This window comes from Schistocerca gregaria, chromosome 10 (genome assembly GCF_023897955.1).
Source record: "Schistocerca gregaria isolate iqSchGreg1 chromosome 10, iqSchGreg1.2, whole genome shotgun sequence".
Classification (NCBI taxonomy): domain Eukaryota; kingdom Metazoa; phylum Arthropoda; class Insecta; order Orthoptera; family Acrididae; genus Schistocerca; species Schistocerca gregaria.
In genome coordinates this window covers 65,154,644-65,174,644 of record NC_064929.1, presented here as the reverse complement: position 1 = coordinate 65,174,644, position 20,001 = coordinate 65,154,644, and the positions used below count along the sequence as shown (strand labels likewise).

Here is a 20,001-nt window from a genome sequence, read left to right as displayed (position 1 = left end):
GCTAGTAGTGCAAGGTTCGCAGGAGTGCCCCTGTGAAGTTTGGGAAGTAGGAAATGAGGTACTGGCAAAACTGAAGCTGTGAGGAAAAGACGTGAGTCGTACTTGGGTAGCTCAGTTGGTTGAGCACTTGCTCGAGGAAGGCAAAGGTCCCGAGTGCGAGTCTCGGTCCGGCACCCAGTTTTAATCTGCCAAGAAGTTTCATATCAGCACACACTCCGCTGCAGAGTGAAAATCTCATTCTGATCACTACTGACTGCCTGAGTATATGGCGGGCGAGTCAGGTTGCTGTCCCACCGCTGTCCATGGCGTCTCGAAACGTCTTCGACGAGGAATCCCGTTGATGGAAGTAAAACTTTCATCAGAAATAAATTTTGCCTCGAATTGACCGCCAATGACCAACTAAGATGTGTCTAGAGATGCCCCAAACAGTGGTGGTATACCAAGCTGACTGTCACCCCCCAAGCGAGAGTGATGGTCTGGGGTGCAATTTCTTTTTCGTTGCAGGACCTCTTTGATTGCCATTCGCAGCTCCCTTGCAGTATACCAGTTGTTGTGGATGTGGTCTCCAGTCCTGAGACTGGTTTGATGCAGCTCTCCATGCTAGTCTATCCTGTGTAAGCTTCTTCATCTCCGAGTACCTCCTGCAACCTACATCGTTCTGAATCTGTTTAGTGTACTCATCACTTGGTCTCCCTCTACGATTTTTACCCTCCAGTGCTAAATTTGTGATCCCTTGATGCCTCAGAACATGTCCTACCAACCGATCCCTTCTTCTAGTCAAGTTGTGCCACAAATTCCTCTTCTCCCCAATCCTATACAAGACCTCCCCATTAGTTATGTGATCTACCCATCTAATCTTCAGCATTCTTCTGTAGCACCACATTTTGAAAGCTTCTCTTCTCTTCTTGTCTAAACTAATTATCGTCCCCGTTTCAGTTCCATACATGGTTACACTCCATACAAATACTTTCAGAAAAGACTTCCTCACACTTAAATCTATACTCGATATTAACAAATTTATCTTGCTCAGAAACGCTTTCCTTGCTATTGCCAGTCTGCATTTTATATCCTACTTCGACCATTATCAGTTATTTTGCTCCCCAAATAGCAAAACTAATTTACTACTTTAAGCGTCTGATTTCCTAATCTAATAGCCTCAGCATCACCTGACTTAATTCGCCTACATTCCGTTATCCTCTTTTTGCTTTTGTCGATGTTCATCTTATATCCTACTTTCAAGACACTGTCCATCCCGTTCAGCTGCTCTTCCAAGTCCTTTTCTGTCTCTGACAGAATTACAATGTCATCGGCGAACCTCAAAGTTTTTATTTCTTGTCGATGGATTTTAATTCCAACACCAATTTTTTCTTTTGTTTCCTTTACTGCCTGCTCAATATACAGATTGAATAACAACGGGGATAGGATACAACCCTGTCTCACTCCCTTCCCCAACCACTGCTTCCCTTTCATGTCCCTCAACTCTTGTAACTGCCATCTAGTTCCTATTCAAATTGTAAATAGCCTTTAGCTCCCTTCAGAATTTGGAAGAGAGTATTCCAATCAACATTTTCAAAAGCTTTCTCTAAGTCTACAAATGCTAGAAACGTAGGTTTGCCTTTCCTTAATCTATTTTCTAAGATACGTCGTAGGGTCAGTATTGCCTCACGTGTTCCAACATTTCTAGGGTATCCAAACTGATCTTGCCCGAGGTCGATTTCTACCAGTTCTTCCATTCCTATGTAAAGAATTCGTGTTAGTACGAGGCGTGTTTTTTAAGTAAGTACCATTTTGAAATTAAAAAAAAGACGTGCAAAGATATCTCAATAATTTTATCTTTACATGAAAGCCTGTACCTTAGTCTACGCACTGACGCCATTACAGTCTGATTCTTCCTTGTTTACGTTGCGTACTGAATGTTTAAGATGCCTCCGATAATCGTGAGTTTCGCCGACTGTGAAGTACGGGCTGTTGTAAGATTTCTTAGTGCTAAGGACCTAAAAGCGATCGATATTCATCGTGAGATCTCTGCAATTTACGGAGAAAACATTATGAGTGATGGAATGGTAAGGAAGTGGGTGAGAGCATTTAAAGATGGCCGCACAAACGTGCATGATGAACAGCGGAGTGGGCGCCCTTCGGTCCTTAATGAAAGTTTGGTGCAGGAAGTGGACAGTAAGGTGAGACAAAACAGGCGCTTTACGGTTTCCTCCTTGCGGGATGACTTTCCTAATGTTTCTCGTAGTGTTTTGTATGGCGTTGTGACAGAGCACTTGGATTACCGAAAATTATGCGCACGTTGGGTACCGAAAATGTTGACGGATGTGAAAAAACCAAGCGTTTAGACAGTGCATTGACTTTCCTTTAGCGGTACCACAACGACGGTGATGATTTCTTAAGCCAAATTGATACGGGCGGTGAAACATGGGTGGCCTACGTCACACCAGAATCAAAGTAACGGTGCGTGGAAGTTGAGCAAGGGCGTCGCTTTGCTGCAAGACAATGCCCGTCCGAATGTGGCGAATCGGACCAAAGATCTCATCACGTCTTTTCGATGGGAAACTCTAGGTCATCCTCCGTACAGCCACAATCTTGCGCCCAGTGACTGCCATCTCTTCCTGCACTTGGAGAAACACCTGGGCGGTCAGCGTCTTCAAGACGATGACGAAGTCAAAACAGTGGTGATGCAGTGGTTAACAAGTCAGGCGGCACACTCCAATGAGGAGCGTAATGAAAAAGTGGTACAACGTTATGACAAGTGCCTCAATATTCACGGAAATTATGTAGAAAAGTAGAAAAAGGTACAGGCTTTCATGTAAAAGTAAAATTATTGAGATATCTTAGCACGTCTTTTTTAAATTTCAAAACGGTACCTACTTAAAAAAACACGCTTCGTATTTTGCAGCCGTGGATTATTAAACTGATAGTATAGCGGTATGTCGACTATATTCTGCGCCCCTTTTTATTGTCCTACATGGCAAGCAACCCTGGGCTTACATTTCAACACAGGTGGCGCAGTGGTTAGCACACTGGACTCGCATTCAGGAGGACGACGGTTCAATCGCGTCGCCAGCCATCCTGATTTAGGTTTTCCGTGATTTCCTTAAATCGTTTCAGTCAAATGCCGGGATGGTTCCTTTGAAAGGGCACGGCCGATTCCCTTCCCAATCCTACCCTAACCCGAGCTTGCGCTCCGTCTCTAACGAATTCGTTGTCGACGGGACGTTAAACACTAACCACCACCACATTTCAACAAGATAACGCCCGCCCGCGCACAGCGAGAGTTCCTACAGCTCGTCTTCGAGCTTCCCAAACCGCACGTTGGCCAGCAAGCTCGCCGGATCTCTCCCCAACTGAAAACGTTTGGACCAATATGGGCTGGCCCTCCAGCTAGCTCGGGATTTTGACGATCTAAAACGCCAGTCGGACAGAATTTGCAGAATATGCCTCAGGAGGACATCCAAGAACTGTGTTAATCAGTGCCAAACCAAATACCTTCTTGCGTGAGGGTCGGTGATAGACCAACGCGTTACTGACTTGCCCAATTTGTGAAGTTCTTTCTCTTGAATACGTCGTCTAATTTTTCTGAAATTGTAGCCATTTGCTTGTCTGTACATGTACATCACATCTACGAATTTCCGTCCCATTCGGGTAATTACTTCGTCGTACGTCTTTTTTTATTTTGAGTGTATTACGCTATGCGGGAAGTGGGCTTCCATGGGATCTGATGTAACAATCGAAGACACATGACAGCTGTAGACTATATGAAATTTAAATTAGCCTAAACAAAAGATTTTTCGAAATGTATTCTCTGAATTACGAATTCTTTTAGCAGCAGCTGTACTGCATATAGCTATACTACTCAACAGCGGCATATGAAAACTTGTGAAAGTCCGGGACTCAAACCCGGATTTCGCACTTGCCTTACTAAATGGTTCAAATGGCTCTAAGCACTATGGGACTTAACATCTGAGGTCATCAGTCCCCTAGAATTTAGAACTGCTTAAACCTAACTAGCGTAAGTACATCACACACATCCATGCTCCAAGCAGGATTCGAACCTGCGACCGTAGCGGTCGTGCGGTTCCGGACTGAAGCGCCTAGAACCGCTCGGCCACGCGGCCGGCACTTGCCATACTACTTAGGCTAGCCGAGTACGGATAGTGTATATGTAGACATTGTATAGTGTAATATATATGTATCATTTTGAGGTATCGTGAATCAAAATATAAGAGCGGAATGGCTAGGTTTAATATTAACACTTCTCTGCCAACTATCCAGCATCTGTCTCATACCTAGTTCATGGCTTATATGTCTACAGCACACACGAAAACCACACGGAATACCAGTTCGAAGAGATGCCCAAGATGTCCACGTACCTCGTGTCCTGGGTGGTGTTCGAACCCACGACCTACTCGGTGATCTCGCTGTCGCCTGCCGCTGCCGGTACGAGCTTCGAGCCACTCGGAATCGCCTCCACCACAGATCTGCGAAGCGAGAGTACCCTGCCCTACAGGGTGGGCCGGGCTGCCCTAAGGTACGTATGTGTCAGCACTTTAGTTTCTTTGTGCCTAGAAGTTTTCAGTACTAAACTGGGTTACATCCAATGCCTCCCTGACACAGATCACCGAGCATTCTCTTACTAGGAGAGGATTGTTCAGAAGACGTTCCACATCTTGACGTTCTCCACAGTCGCCTCTATCGTCATAATTATCTGCAAGTCCCCACCCAATCACGGTGGAGCCACGGGTCGTGGCACATGTGAAATGTAACGTCCGCTGTTCAAAGTGCCGTCAATGCGAACAAGAGGTGACCGAGACGTGTAACCAATGGCATCCCATATCATCACGCCGCGTGATACGCCAGTATGGCGATGATGAATACACGCTTCCAATGTGCGTTCACCGCGATGTCGCCAAACGCGGATGCGAACATCACGGTGCTGTAAACAGAACCTGGATTCATCCGAAAAAATGTCGTTTTGCCATTCGTGCACCCAAGTTTGTAGTTGAGTACGAGATCGCAGGCGCTCCTGTCTGTGATGCAGCGTCAAGGGTAACCGCAGCCACGGTCTCCGAGCTGATAGTCCATGCTGATGCAAAAGTCCTCGAACTGTTCGTGCAGATGGTTGTTGTCTTGCAAACGTCCCCATCTGTCGACTCAGGGATCGAGACGTGGCTGCACGATCCGTTACAGCGATGTCGATAAGATGTCTGCCATATCGACTGCTAGTGATACGAGACAGCTGGGATCCAGCACGGCGTTCCGTATTACCCTCCTGAACCCAACGATTCCATATTCTCCTAACACTCGTTCGATCTCGACCAATGCGAGCAGCAATGTCGCGATACGATAAACCGCAATCGCGATAGGCTACAATCCGACCTTTATCAAAGTCGGAAACGCGGTGGTACGAATTTATCCCCCTTACACGAGGCATCACAACAACGTTTCACCAGGCAACGCCGGTCAACTACTGTTTGTGTATGAGAAATCGGTTGGAAACTTTCCTCATGCCAGAGAACGTTGTAGGTGTCGCCACCAGCGCCAACCTTGTGTGAATGCTCTGAAAAGCTAATCATTTGCATATCGCAGCATGTTCTTCCTATCGGTTAAATTTCGCGTCTGTAGCACGTCACCTTCGTGGTGTAGCAATTGTAATGGCCTGTAGTGTATTTCACGCATTTTTGCTTGTCTGTCAGCACTGACAAACCTACGGAAAAACCTCTTCTCTCGGTCGTTCAGTGTAGGCTCTCTGCCACTGCGTTGTTCGTGGTGAGAGGTAATGCCTGAAATCATGTGTTCTCGCCACATTCTTTACACTGTTGATCTCGAAATACTGAATTCTCTAACGATTTCGGAAATGGACTGTTCCATGCGTCTAGCCCCAACTACTATTCCGACTTTAAAGTCTCAATACCTTTCGTGTGGCCATGATCCACATTAATCATTTCAGTGCAAATGTCAGCTCCGCCATTGCAGTGCCCTTTTATACCTTGTGTACGCGAAACTGCCGCCATCGGTATGTAGCTATCCCATGACTTTTGACCTTAGTGTGTAACAAAATATTCTTTGTATATACACTCCTGGAAATGGAAAAAAGAACACATTGACACCGGTGTGTCAGACCCACCATACTTGCTCCGGACACTGCGAGAGAGCTGTACAAGCAATGATCACACGCACGGCACAGCGGACACACCAGGAACCGCGGTGTTGGCCGTCGAATGGCGCTAGCTGCGCAGCATTTGTGCACCGCCGCCGTCAGTGTCAGCCAGTTTGCCGTGGCATACGGAGCTCCATCGCAGTCTTTAACACTGGTAGCATGCCGCGACAGCGTGGACGTGAACCGTATGTGCAGTTGACGGACTTTGAGCGAGGGCGTATAGTGGGCATGCGGGAGGCCGGGTGGACGTACCGCCGAATTGCTCAACACGTGGGGCGTGAGGACTCCACAGTACATCGATGTTGTCGCCAGTGGTCAGCGGAAGGTGCACGTGCCCGTCGACCTGGGACCGGACCGCAGCGACGCACGGATGCACGCCAAGACCGTAGGATCCTACGCAGTGCCGTAGGGGACCGCACCGCCACTTGCCAGCAAATTAGGGACACTGTTGCTCCTGGGGTATCGGCGAGGACCATTCGCAACCGTCTCCATGAAGCTGGGCTACGGTCCCGCACACCGTTAGGCCGTCTTCCGCTCACGCCCCAGCATCGTGCAGCCCGCCTCCAGTGGTGTCGCGACAGGCGTGAATGGAGGGACGAATGGAGACGTGTCGTCTTCAGCGATGAGAGTCGCTTCTGCCTTGGTGCCAATGATGGTCGTATGCGTGTTTGGCGCCGTGCAGGTGAGCGCCACAATCAGGACTGCATACGACCGAGGCACACAGGGCCAACACCCGGCATCATGGTGTGGGGAGCGATCTCCTACACTGGCCGTACACCTCTAGTGATCGTCGAGGGGACACTGAATAGTGCACGGTACATTCAAACCGTAATCAAACCCATCGCTCTACCATTCCTAGACCGGCAAGGGAACTTGCTGTTCCAAGAGGACAATGCACGTCCGCATGTATCCCGTGCCACCCAACGTGCTCTAGAAGGTGTAAGTCAACTACCCTGGCCAGCAAGATCTCCGGATCTGTCCCCCATTGAGCATGTTTGGGACTGGATGAAGCGTCGTCTCACACGTTCTGCACGTCCAGCACGAACGCTGGTCCAACTGAGGCGCCAGGTGGAAATGGCATGGCAAGCCGTTCCACAGGACTTAATCCAGCATCTCAACGATCGTCTCCATGGGAGAATAGCAGCCTGCATTGCTGCGAAAGGTGGATATACACTGTACTAGTGCCGACATTGTGCATGCTCTGTTGCCTGTGTCTATATGCCTGTGGTTCTGTCAGTGTGATCATGTGATGTACCTGACCCCAGGAATGTGTCAATAAAGTTTCCCCTTCCTGGGACAATGAATTCACGGTGTTCTTATTTCAATTTCCAGGAGTGTATGTCTCCTATTGCTCAGTTTCGCTTCCTGTCTCTCTGCATTGTCATTAAAACCTTTATATCTTCGAGAGATTGTCATAGTGTAACAAAATGCTGTTCATTTGTTCTTAGGGAGCTGAACAAGATTTTCGACGGTGACCTGAGCTACTACACGTTCATGAAGAATCTCCACCTGGTGGCTCTGCCCGACTTCATCTCTGGGGCCATGGAGAACTGGGGAATGATCACTTTCAGGTAAGTCTGCGTCCGTCTACTTCCACATTCTCGCAAATTATTCAGGTGCATCGCACAAGCAGTACCTCCAGCAAAGACTTTCTAACGGTTGGCAGAAAACCCAAAGAGATTATGGTCATACATAAGGCACACCAGTGGCAAGACGCAATCAATACCTTCACTGCGCCGGCCAGTGTGGCCATACGGTTCTAGGCGCTTCAGTCTGGAAACCGCGTGACCGCTACGATCCTGCCTCGGGCATCGATGTATGTGATTCCCTTAGGTTAGTTAGGTTTAAGCAGTTCTAAGTTCTAGGGGACTGATGACCACAGATGTTAAGTCCCATAGCGCTCAGAACCATTTGAACCATTTGAACCTTCACTGCGCGATAACAACGGTGAAGTCACTGATGACAGTGCCACTAAAGCAGAGTTATTAAACACGTTTTTCCGAAATTCCTTCGCCTAAGAAGACGAAGAAAATATTCCTGAATTCCAATCAAGAACAACTGCCAAGATGAGAAACATAGAAGTAGATATCCACGGAGTAACGAAGCAGCTAAAATCACTTAATAAAGGCAAGGCCTCCAGTCCAGATTGTATACCAGTCAGGTTCCTCTCAGAGTGTGCTGATAAAATAGCTCCATATTCAGCAATTATATACAACCACTCTCTTACAGAAAGATCCAGACCTAAAGACTGGAAAAAAACTCAGTCACACCAATACCAGAAAGGGATGTAGGGGTGATCCGCTGAATTACAGGTCCATATCACTAACGTCGATTTGCAGTAGGGTTTTGGAACATATACTGTATTCGAACATTATGGACTACCTCGAAGAAAACGATTTTTTGACACATAGCATGGATTCAGAAGATATCGTTCTTGTCAAACACAACTAGCTCTTTATACTCATGAAGTAATAAGTGCTATCGACAGGGGATGTCGAATTGATTCCTTATTTCTAGAGTTCCACAAGGCTTTCGACACCGTTCCTAACAAGCACCTTCTAACCAAACTGCGTGCCTACGGAGTATCGCCTCAGTTGTGCGACTGGATTTCTAATTTCCTGTCAGAAAGGTCACAATTCATAGTAATAGATGGAAAGTCATCGAGTAAAACAGAAGTAACACCCGGCGTTCCCCAAGAAAGTGTTATAGGCCTTCTATTGTTCCTGATCTATATAAACGACATAGGAGACAATCTGAGTAGCCGCCTTAGATTGTTTGCAGATGATGCTGTCATTTACCGTCTTGTAAAGTCATCAGACGATCAAAACGACTTGCAAAATGATTTAGATAAGATATCTGTATGGTGCTAAAAGTGGCAATTGACCCTGAATAAGGAAAAGTGTGAAGTTATTCAGACGAGTACTAAAAGAAATCGTCTAAATTTCGATTACGCAATAAGTCACACAAATCTGAAGGCTGTAAATTCAACTAAATCCTTAAGGATTACACGTACAAATAACCTAAACTGGAACGATCACATAGATAATGTTGTGGGTAGAGCAACCAAAGACTGCGATTCATTGGCAGAACACTTAGAAGGTGCAACAGGTCTACTAAAGAGACTGCTTACACCACGCTTGTCCTCCCTGTTCTGGAGTACTGCTGTGCAGTGTGGGATCCGCATCAGGTGGGACTCACGGATGGCATCGAAAAAGTTCAGAGAAGGACAACTCGTTTTGTACTATCGCGAAATAGGGGAGATAGTGTCACAGACATGATACGTGAATTGGAGTGGCAATCATTTAAAAAAAAAAAAGTCGTTTTTCGTTGCTACAGGATCTTCTCACGAAATTTCAATCACCAGTTTACTCCTCTGATTGCGAAAACATTCTGTTGGCACTCACCTACATAGGGAGAAATGATCTTCATGATAAAATAAGAGAAATCAGGGCTCGCACAGAAAAATTTAAGTGCTCGTTTTTCCTGCGTGCCGCTCGAGAGTGGAACGGTAGACAGACAGCATGAAGATGGTTCATTGAATCCTCCGCCAGGCACTTTATTGTGAATAGCAGAGTAATGACACAGATGTAGATGTAAGGGACGACGCATGCGAAATTGCAGTACTTTGATAAACACTGTATATATTCCATCGCTTTCAAGAAAATGTAACTAAATTTGATACAGTTGTTAAGAAATGTTAGAAGCATACAAATGGGTTTTAAAGCTTAATGACGTTAATGTTTATAATTAAAAACAATTGAAATGTTTTCAGCAAAGGTTCCTTTTTGAAAAATCTACCAGAACTAAATTTTTGTACAGAATTTGATACACACATTACAAATACACACATCTAAAAAAGTTTTGCATCGCCCCTGTTCCCACAACTCCTTAAGATCGACGTTGATTGTGGATATTGCATCACAGACACAGTCCTTTGACTGTTCAGAGATGTCACTAAACATGCAGACAACCACGGATGAGCAGCGCCTATTAGACGGAGGGGTCCGACAGCCAACAGTTCCAGTTATTCCACCAGGAAGGAGGTACACGGCTCGTGTTGTCTGTAGTTCAACCATGCCTAGACGGTCATTACCGCTGTGACATCGCGTCCGCATTATTAGTTTGTGCCAGGAAGGGCTCTCAACAAGGGAAGTGACAAAGCCTCTCGGAATGAACGAAAGCGATGTTCTTCGGACATGGAGGAGATACAGAGAGAAGAAATGTCGATGACATGCCTCGCTCAGGCCGCCCAAGGGCTACTACTGCAGTGGATGACCGCTACCTACGGATTATGGCTCGGAGGAACCCTGACAGCAACACCGCCGTGTTGAATAATGCTTTTCGTGCAGCCACAGGGCGTCGTGTTACGACTCAAACTGTGCACAATAGGCTGCATGATGCGCAACTTCACTCCCGACGTCCATGGCGAGGTCCACCGCACAAAGCAGCGCAGTACAGATGGGCCCAACAACATGCCGAATGGAGCGCTCAGGTTTGGCATCAAGTTTTCACCGATGTGTGTCACTTATGCCTTCAACTAGACAATCGTCGGAGACGTGATTGGAGGCAACCTGGTCTGGCTGAACGCCTCAGGCACAGTGTCCAGCGAGTGCAGCAAGGTGCAGGTTCCCTGATGTTTTGGGATGGCCGCTGGTGGTCATGGAAGGAGACGTAATGGCTGTACGATACGTGAACGCCATCCTCCGGCCAATAGTGCAACCACATGGGCACAATATTGGCGAGGCATTCGTCTTCATGAACGACCGTTGGCGCCCCCATCATGCACATCTTGTGAACGATTTCCTTCAGGATAGCGACATCGCTCGACTAGAGTGGCCAGCATGCTCTCCAGACATGAACCCTATCGATCATGCCTAGAATAGATTAAAAAGGGTTGTTTATAGACGTTGTGATCCACGAACCACTCTACGCCGAATCGTTGACGAGGGGGACAATCTGGAAAAAAAGTGCCTTGATGAATTTGTGGATAGTATGCCACGACAATAGAGGCATCCATCAGTGCAAGAGGACGTGCTACTAGGTATTAGAGGTACCGGCGTGTACAGAAATCTGGACGCCTGTGAAGGTCTCGCTGTATGGTGGTACAACATGCAATGTGTGGTTTTCATGAGCAATAAAAAGGGCGGAAATGATATTTATGTTGATCCCTATTCCAATTTTCTGTACAGGTGCCGGAACTCTCGGAACCGATGAGATGTACAACTTCTTTTGATGTATGTATCTGTGGAGCACACGTTTGATATCTTCTTTTACTCAGTCTTTACAGCTCTCCAAATACTCGTGAAAGATTGCACTAATTTTTAGGACATTTCTCTCACAAAAACGCCGTAATGTTCTATTAAATCAAAATTCCTGCGACAGAAGTACTCTGATAACGTCAGTGGTTTGGGAGGAAAACGTACATAAAGTTTCCAAATTCTAAGTTACGGGACATCTAAATCAACGATGTGGCAATGTTTGTATAAGGCCTTACGTTCCGTGGGTGAACTAGTGCAAACGATATGTATGTCCTCTTCACCCTCAAACAGTTTTTCTTCTTGTCTTCTTTGCTTAAACGGATTTTCAAACAAAGAAGCAATAATGTCAGCTGCATCGATTCTTCCGTTAACGATTTTCCTGAATATCGACAGTGTGAAAGCTCCTGGATCAAATCCTAGCCTCTGGAGAGTTCGTAGTCTGCCAAGATTATTACTATTATTATTATTATTATTATTATTATTATTATTATTATTATCGTTGTTGTAATCTTTGTGGTCTTCAATCTGGAAACTGGTTTGATGCAGCTCTCTATGTTACTCTATCCCGTGCAAGCTTCTTCATCTCATAGTACTTACTGCAACCTACATCCTTCTGAATCTGCTAAGTGCATTCATCTCTTGGCCTCCCTCTATGATTTTTAGCCTCCACGCTGCCCTCCAGTACTAAATTGGTGAATCCTTGATGTCTCAGAACATGTCCTACCAACCGATCCCTTCTTCTAGTCAAGTTGTGCCACAAACTTCTCTTCTTCCCAATTCTATTCAATACCTCCTCATTAGTTATGTGATCTACCCATCTACCACTTTTCGAAAGCTTCTATTCTATTCTCATCTAAAATATTTATCATGCATGTTTCAGTTCCATACATTGCTACACTCCATACAAATACTTCCAGAAAAAGACTTTCTGACACTTAAATTTATTTTCAACGTTAGCAAATTTCTCTTCTTCAGAAACACTTTCCTTGCCATGGCCAGTCTAGTTTTTATATCTTCCCTACTTCGACTATTATTAGTTATTTTGCTTCCCAAATAGCATTACTCACTACTTTAAATGTCTCATTTCCTAATATAATTGCCGGTCGCTGTGGCAGAGCGGTTCTAGGCGCTTCAGTCCGGAACCACGCGGCTGCTACGGTCGCAGGTTCTAATCCTGCCTCAGGCATGGATGTGTGTGTCCTTAGGTTAGTTAGGTTTACGTAGTTCTAAGTCTAAGGGACTGATGACCTGAGATGTTAAGTCCCATAGAGCCATATTGAACTTAATGTAATTCCCTCAGTATCACTAGATACAATTCGACAACATTGCATTATCCTCGTTTTGCTTTCGTTTATGTTCATCTTATATATTCTTTTCAACACACTGTTCATTCCGTTTAGCTACTCTTCCAGATCCTCTTCTATCTCTGACAGAGTTACAATATCATCGACAAACCTCAAAGATTTTATTTATTCTCGATGGATTTTAATACATACTCCGAATTTTTCTTGTTTCCTTCACTGCTTGCTCAATATATAGATAGAATAACATAAGGGAGAGACTACAACCCTGTCTCACTCCCTTCCCAACCACTGCTTCCCTTTCATGTCCCTCGACTCTTATAGCTGCCATCTGGTTTCTGTGCAAATTATAAATAGCCTTTCACTGCCTGTATTTTACCCCTGCCACCTTAAAATTTGAAGAGAGTATTCCACTTAAGATTATCAAAAGCTTTCTCTAATTCTACAAATGCTAGAAAAGTAGGTTTGCCTTTCCTTAATCTTTCTTCTAAGATAAGTCGTAGGTTCAGTATTTCCTTATGTGTTCCAATATTTCTACAGAATACAAACTGATCTTCTCCTGGGTCGGCTTCTACCAGTTTTTCCAATCGTCTGTAAAGAATTCGTTTTAGTATTTTGCAGCCGGTAATTTTCATACTTGTGAACACTTGCTATCTTTGAGATTGGAATCATTGTATTCTTTTTAAAGTCTGAGGGTATTTCGCCTGTCTCATTAAGAAAGTGCTCGAATTACACTTTACTCCAGCGGAGCACACTGCAGACTGTAATAATGGATCTACACAGAACTGTCGTAAATTTTAACCATATGTAACTACTTATAACATACCATAAACCAAATAATATAAAATCAGTAGCAATGATGCTATTCCGCAGGCTTCCTGATGTAATACACAAACATTCCCTATATGGTGATTGTATAAAAGTGAAAGAAAACGCTGCAAGCTTTTGCCAATTATTATTTTTATCGCAGTTGGGGAGTGAAATATGCAGGAACTGAAATTTCAAAACCATGTAATAAATGAAGACCCAATGAAAAATTTTTCACAATATTTTCGTATCCACATATGCCCCCCACCCCTCTTAAATTGATGTTAGATGCCACTAAATTCCGCTTTTTGCAACACGGAAACATTTCAACAGAGTGTGTTGTGGGGTTAAGTTAATTATGCAGGGTTGGTTGTATACTGGCTTTCAAAGTACCAGCTGCTTCACTAATATAAAAATTTATCCATTCCGTTGTGTCAGTATGGTACAATAGTCTTGGTTGCGAAGTTATTTAAGTTTCACCCTTTTGGGGCACTGTCAGATTGTCTACAGAACAAGGAATCAGTCTAATAGATAAAAATGCAGGAAGGAACTAGGTCCTATCTTGTACGACCAGGCCAAAAGAGTTGGATTAGAAACCCATCCGTCACAAAAATATATAAAATGAAAAGGTGATCTATTTAAAAGGAAACCGCTAGTATAAAGTGAAGAAGATAGAAAAAGGAGGCACACCAGCTGACTGCCACAGTAGCAGAGCATAAGGACATGCCTGCAAAATAAGAATGCTGTGAGACGCACACAAATTATGGTTTGACAGGTCAGGATGTGAACGCAGTGTATAGCACGGCAAGAGGTGCGGCTCATACATACACACGTACATTAATCCTCGTTCCATAGATCACGAACACGACATTTCGTAATGATGTGGAATGTGTCGCTTTAACATAAGATTTCTTTACACAAAATAATTAATTAAGTAATTATTTTCTTACAGTTACTACTTCATATGTAAGAATTCATATATTGAGTAGAAAATGTCATTCAGAAATGCTTTTAATTTGCTTTTAAATTTTGGTTGGCTATCTGTCAGACTTTTAATACTGTTTGGCAAATGACCAAAGATTTTTGTGGCAGCATAATTCACCCTTTCTGTGCCAAAGAGATTTAATCCAGAATAGTTAATATCATCCGCTCTTCTAGTGTTGTAGCTATGCACTTCGCTGTTATTTTTGAATTGGGATGGTTTACTAATGATAAATTTCATAAGTGAATATATGTGTTGCAAAGGTACTGTGAATATCCCGAGTTCCTTAAATGAATGTCTGCATGGTGATCTTGGGTGGACTCCAGGTACTATTCTGATTACACGTTTTGTGCAATGAATACATTCTGTCTTTACGACGAATTGCCACAAAATATGATGCCATATGAAAGCAGTCAATAAAAATAGGCATAATAGGATAATTCACTGATATTTTTATCACCAAAATTTGTAATAACATTAATAGCATAAGAAGCTGAACCTAACCGTTTCAGCAGATCATCGATGTGTTTCTTCCAATTCAATTTCTCATCAACGCACGCACACACCCATAATTTTGTGTATTCTGCCTAAGCATCAGACTTTCTTTCATAGTCTGTATTTCTCAATGGTGTTACGCCATTTACTGTACAGAATTGTATAAACAGTGTTTTCTCAAAATTTGATGAGAGTCCATTTGCAGAGAATCACTTGATCATTTTCTAAAAGACATTTTTTGCAATTTTTTCAGTTGTTTCTTGCTTCTTGGGTGTGATTACTATACTTGTTTCATAATGAAAAAGAACTAACTTTGGATCTTCGTGAATATAGTCTGGCAAGTCCTTAATATATATTAAGATCAATAAGGGACCAAAGATTGAACCCTGTGGGACACCATTCATGATACCTCCCCAGTTAGAGAACTCTGCTGGTTTTTGCAGACTATCTGTTCTCTTAATTTCAACGTTCTGCATTCTTCCAGTTAAGTATGAAGTAAACCATTTCTGCCACGTCCCACTCATACCACAATGCTTAACCTTATCTAGAATAACTTCATGACTCACAGAATCAAAAGCCTTTGAGAGATCACAAAATATCCCATTGGGTGATGTTCGGTTGTTCAATGCATTTAATATTTGATCAGTGAAAGCATATATAGCATTTTCTGTTGAAAAGCCTTTCTGAAAACCAATTTGACATTTTGTTAGTACTTCATTTTTATAAATATGTAATGCCACTCTTTTCAATAATTTTGGAAAAAGCTGTCAGAAGTGAGATTGGGTGGTAGTTGGTAGCATCAGATCTATCCCCTTTTGTTATGCAATGGTTTAACGATAGCGTATTTCAGTCTATTTGCAAAAAGGCCCTGTTTCGGTGAGCTACTACATAAGTGGCTGAAAATCCTACTTATTTGTAGTGAACAAGCTTCTAGTACTCTGTTGAAAATGCCATCAATTCCATGCGAGCTTTAACTTTTGAGTGAATTTATTATTTTCCTAATTTTTGCAGGAGGGGTGGATTGAATTTTGGTTTTATCAAATTGCATAGGTACTGCCCCTTCCATATACTGCCTTGTATTTTCTAATGACTAGCTGGACCCTGTTTTCTTTACAACACTGACTCATGACTCGCGTAAAGCACATTTACAAAGACAACATCAAACTAATAAATGTATGAAACTTCCTGTCAGATTAGAACTGTTTGCTGCACCGAGACTCGAACTCGGGACCTTTGCCTTTCGAGGGCAAGTGCTCTTCCAAATGAGCTACCGAAGCATGACTCACGCCCCGTCCTCACATTTTTATTTCCGCCAGTACCTCGTCTCCTACCTTGCAAAACTAGCTCTCCTGGAAGAAAGGATATTGCGGGGACATAGCTTAGCCACAACCTGGGGGATGTTTCCAGAATGAGATCTTCACTCTGTACGCTGCTGCATAAAAACGTCGCGACCGACTACAAATGGTTCAAATGCCTCTAAGCACTATGGGACTTAACATCTGAGGCCATCAGTCCCCTAGACTTAGAACTACTTAAACCTAACTAACCTAAGGACATCACACACATCCATGCCCGAGGCAGGATTCGAACCTGCGACCGTAGCAACAGCGCGGTTCTGGACTGAAGCGCCTAGAACCGCACGGTCACAACGGCCGGCGACCGATTGCACTTTTGAGATCTGTTTCTCTTAAGTTTATTGAGTCCATCTACAACAAAATCGGTGGTGTATCTTGGCTGTTTCATAGGTACAAACGCCAAACAAAGCCGATAGAAAGCTGTGGCAAAGAAGAGGCTAATACAAGGAAAGAAATTCACTCACGCTCTGTTCCTTAAGTAGCTGGGAGCCGATGGTTTTCGTAATTATCTAAAAATGAATAACACAAGCATTTCGACACTGCTTACGAAAGCATTCTTAATGAGCAACGCTGAAAGCTACGAGGAGAGGCTGTTAGCTACATTATGGTTTCTAGTCACTGGTAGAAGTTAAGAGAACCTCAAATTCAGTGCTGCGGCAATCTCACAATTAACTAAAATTATTCCTGGAACCTACTACGTCAGTTATAGTCGACTGAGGAAATATATCATGGTGAAGCAACATAAGTAAAACAAAATAGTTCACATAAACATTATTTGTATACATGCAATAAAAGATCTGTAAGTTTAAGATTCGAAGAACAAATACAAATACTATACATGGTGGCGCTGCCCATCATGTAATAAATACAACAACAGATACATAAGAAATAAAGCATTGAGCAGGAGTTAGAACTATAAAAAAATCTGTGCTTTGTTCTTCATTGTAGAGGGCTTGGATATAGACAAGACTTTTTTAACACTTATACAAGTGAAGCAAGTATGTCGATAGAGCTTCAGTTTTTAGATTTCATTTTCGATAAGTACCGGAAATAAAACCTACAAACAGAAATACAAAAGGTCGATGGGGCTTTATTCTCTCTGTATGCCACACATAACCATTATGGATTCATTAAAAAAATGAAAAAAGTGCATCAATTCTTGCATCTATGTTGCTACACTGCTCGCACGACGCGTCCCACAAACATTTGCAGTCTATAAAGTTTCTCCAGAAATTTGATTCATCCGCCTCCTCGCACCTCGTCATGAATATTGGAACATCATTCAGTCCTGCAGAAACGGCCTTGCCGCAGTGGATACACTGGTTTCCGTCAGACCACCGAAATTAAGCGCTGTCGGGCGTGGCCGGCACTTGGATGGGTGACCATCTGGGCCCTCATGCGCTGTTGCCATTTTTCGGGGTGCACTCAGCCTCGTGATGCCAACTGAGGAGCTACTCGACCGAACAGTAGCGGCTCCGGTCAAAGAAAACCATAACGACCGGGAGAGCGGTGTGCTGACCCCACGCCCCTCCTATCCTCATCCTCCTCTGAGGATGACACGGCGGTCGGATGGTCCCGATGGGCCACTTGTGGCCTGACGACGGAGTGCATTCAGTCCTGCGCACAGTGACAGAAGACAAAGTTTAGTCAGACAGCGGTACACATGGCACAATTTGTTGAGTGGAGTGATGTGTTTGTGGATGGGGGTGGGGGGGGGGGCGGCTAACGCGTGGTCCTACACAGCGCCCCCCCCCCCCCCCCCGCCCCTAACGCCCGACAAGGAAAGTTCGTCTGTCGGCCAAGACGCATACGCACATCCTATTTGTCGGTTGGTCTGTCGGAGCTGTGCAAGGCCAGTATTACACTATCATATTTCTTCGTTAAAGTTAGTATGTCAAATATTTATGTCACATAAATTTGATGGTGTAATAGGGAAGTTTGTCAAATCTCGCCTGCAGCATAGCCAACCAATAACGTCCTTGTATTCCTGCTGCGCACTGCTCCATTGACGTGCTGCTACACTCCTGGAAATGGAAAAAAGAACACATTGACACCGGTGTGTCACACCCACCATACTTGCTCCGGACACTGCGAGAGGACTGTACAAGCAATGATCACACGCACGGCACAGCGGACACACCAGGAACCGCGGTGTTGGCCGTCGAATGGCGCTAGCTGCGCAGCATTTGTGCACCGCCGCCGTCAGTGTCAGCCAGTTTGCCGTGGCATACGGAGCTCCATCGCAGTCTATAACACTGGTAGCATGCCGCGACAGCGTGGACGTGAACCGTATGTGCAGTTGACGGACTTTGAGCGAGGGCGTATAGTGGGCATGCGGGAGGCCGGGTGGACGTACCGTCGAATTGCTCAACACGTGGGGCGTGAGGTCTCCACAGTACATCGATGTTGTCGCCAGTGGTCGGCGGAAGGTGCACGTGCCCGTCGACTTGGGACCGGACAGCAACGAGGCACGGATGCACGCCAAGACCGTAGGATCCTACGCAGTGCCGTAGAGGACCGCACCGCCACTTCCCAGCAAATTAGGGACACTGTTGCTCCTGGGGTATCGGCGAGGACCATTCGCAACCGTCTCCATGAAGCTGGGCTACGGTCCCGCACACCGTTAGGCCGTCTTCCGCTCACGCCCCAACATCGTGCAGCCCGCCTCCAGTGGTGTCGCGACAGGCGTGAATTGAGGGACGAATGGAGACGTGTCGTCTTCAGCGATGAGAGTCGCTTCTGCCTTGGTGCCAATGATGGTCGTATGCGTGTTTGGCACCGTGCAGGTGAGCGCCACAATCAGGACTGCATACGACCGAGGCACACAAGGCCAACACCCGACATCATGGTGTGGGGAGCGATCTCCTACACTGGCCGTACACCTCTGGTGATCGTCGAGGGGACACTGAATAGAGCATGGTACATCCAAACCGTCATCGAACCCATCGTTCTACCATTCCTATACCGGCAAGGGAACTTGCTGTTCCAACAGGACAATGCACGTCCGCATGTATCCCGTGCCACCCAACGTGCTCTAGAAGGTGTAAGTCAACTACTCTGGCCAGCAAGATCTCCGGATCTGTCCCCCATTGAGCATGTTTGGGACTGGATGAAGCGTCGTCTCACGCGGTCTGCACGTCCAGCACGAACGCTGGTCCAACTGAGGCGCCAGGTGCAAATGGCATGGCAAGCCGTTCCACAGGACTACATCCAGCATCTCTACGATCGTCTCCATGGGAGAATAGCAGCCTGCATTGCTGCGAAAGATGGATATACACTGTACTAGTGCCGACATTGTGCATGCTCTGTTGCCTGTGTCTATGTGCCTGTGGTTCTGTCAGTGTGATCATGTGATGTATCTGACCCCAGGAATGTGTCAATAAAGTTTCCCCTTCCTGGGACAATGAATTCACGGTGTTCTTATTTCAATTTCCAGGAGTGTATTTACATAGTGATGCCCAACAGTTGGCAGCATCTGCACGTGATGAAAAAGTTGAACGTGTACATACGTGTACCTCAGGTTTCCGCTGGGAAAAAATACTGCCGTTGCAGCTAAGACACACTAAAATTTAATGTACGCAATTATTGCCAGAGGATCTGAAAGGGTTAAATGAATGTGTAAATCCGCTATCACCATTGG

The 20,001-nt window shown here is 44.9% G+C and overlaps 1 protein-coding gene across 1 annotated transcript in view; it reads left to right on the top strand.

Annotated features, from left to right (window-relative positions):
• LOC126293582 (aminopeptidase N-like) overlaps positions 1-20,001 on the top strand; it is a 217,492-nt gene that overhangs the window by 83,539 nt on the left and 113,952 nt on the right. The window contains exons 5-6 of the mRNA XM_049986857.1: positions 4,319-4,534; positions 7,612-7,734. Coding sequence (XP_049842814.1) covers positions 4,319-4,534; positions 7,612-7,734 — 339 coding nt within the window. The remainder of the gene's footprint in view (positions 1-4,318; positions 4,535-7,611; positions 7,735-20,001) is intronic.